Here is a 1,196-nt window from a genome sequence, read left to right as displayed (position 1 = left end):
CCCCCCCCCCAAGGTCTTTTGGCAAGCTCATCGGATGGATGCAGTAAATCAAAGCAGAGTGACTGAATTCGTCTTCCTGGGACTTACTGATAACTGGGTGCTTGAGATAATATTTTTCATGGGATTCTCAGTCACTTACGTGCTCACTCTTTTGGGGAACATTCTCATCGTGGTTACCATCGCCTTCACTTCGCGTCTTCACACCCCTATGTATTTCTTCCTGAGCAATCTCTCTTTTATTGATATCTGCCACTCATCTGTCACTGTTCCCAAGATGCTGGAGGGCTTCCTTTTAGCGAGAAAGACCATTTCCTTTGACAACTGCATCGCCCAACTCTTCTTCCTACATCTTTTTGCCTGTGCTGAGATTTTCCTGCTGACCATTATGGCCTATGACCGTTACGTGGCCATCTGCACTCCATTGCACTACTCCACTGTGATGAATATGAAGGTCTGTGTGCAGCTGGTCTTTGCTCTCTGGTTGGGGGCTACAATTCACTCACTGGTGCAGACCTTCTTGACCATTCGACTACCTTACTGTGGCCCCAACATTATTGATAGCTACTTCTGTGATGTGCCTCCTGTCATCAAACTGGCCTGCACAGACACCTACCTCACAGGAATGCTAATCGTGTCAAACAGTGGAACCATCTCGCTTACCTGTTTCCTAGCCTTGGTTGCCTCCTACTCTGTCATCCTGGTTTCCCTTCGAAAACAGTCAGCTGAGGGGCGCCGGAAGGCCCTGTCTACTTGCTCAGCCCACTTCATGGTGGTTGCCTTCTTCTTTGGGCCATGTATCTTCATCTACACTCGACCAGACACCAGCTACTCTGTTGACAAGGTGGTATCTGTTTTCTACACAGTAGTAACGCCTTTGCTGAATCCCCTCATTTATACTTTGAGGAATGAGGAGGTAAAAAATGCCATGAAGCAGCTCAGACAGCAACAAGTCGTCTTCCTGAACTCATACACATGAGGGAGCACTGGGATTGTGAACAATCTGGCCATGCAAAACCCAAGCAAACCCAATGCCGTGGCGCCAATTCTGATTTATAGTGACCCTTGGACAGAGTAGAACCCTGAAAGCTTTCCAAGGCTGTAAATCTTGATGGAAGTAGACTGTCATATCTTTATTCTATGGAGGTGGTTGGTGGGTTTGAAACTACCACCCTTTTGGTTAGCAGTTGAACATTTTA

The 1,196-nt window shown here is 47.2% G+C and overlaps 1 protein-coding gene across 1 annotated transcript; it reads left to right on the top strand.

Moving 5' to 3' along the window:
• The first annotated feature begins 34 nt into the window (after nt 1–34).
• Nucleotides 35–976, top strand: LOC101658617 (olfactory receptor 1509). Its single transcript, XM_004698459.1, has one exon. It carries the CDS (start codon nt 35–37, stop codon nt 974–976), a length of 942 nt encoding a protein of 313 aa, XP_004698516.1.
• Nucleotides 977–1,196: the final 220 nt, after the last annotated feature.

The sequence above is a fragment of the Echinops telfairi genome, unplaced genomic scaffold (assembly GCF_000313985.2).
Source record: "Echinops telfairi isolate 266 unplaced genomic scaffold, ASM31398v2 ScPeMD7_18;HRSCAF=68, whole genome shotgun sequence".
NCBI lineage: Eukaryota > Metazoa > Chordata > Mammalia > Afrosoricida > Tenrecidae > Echinops > Echinops telfairi.
This window is presented reverse-complemented; position numbering and strand designations above follow the sequence as displayed.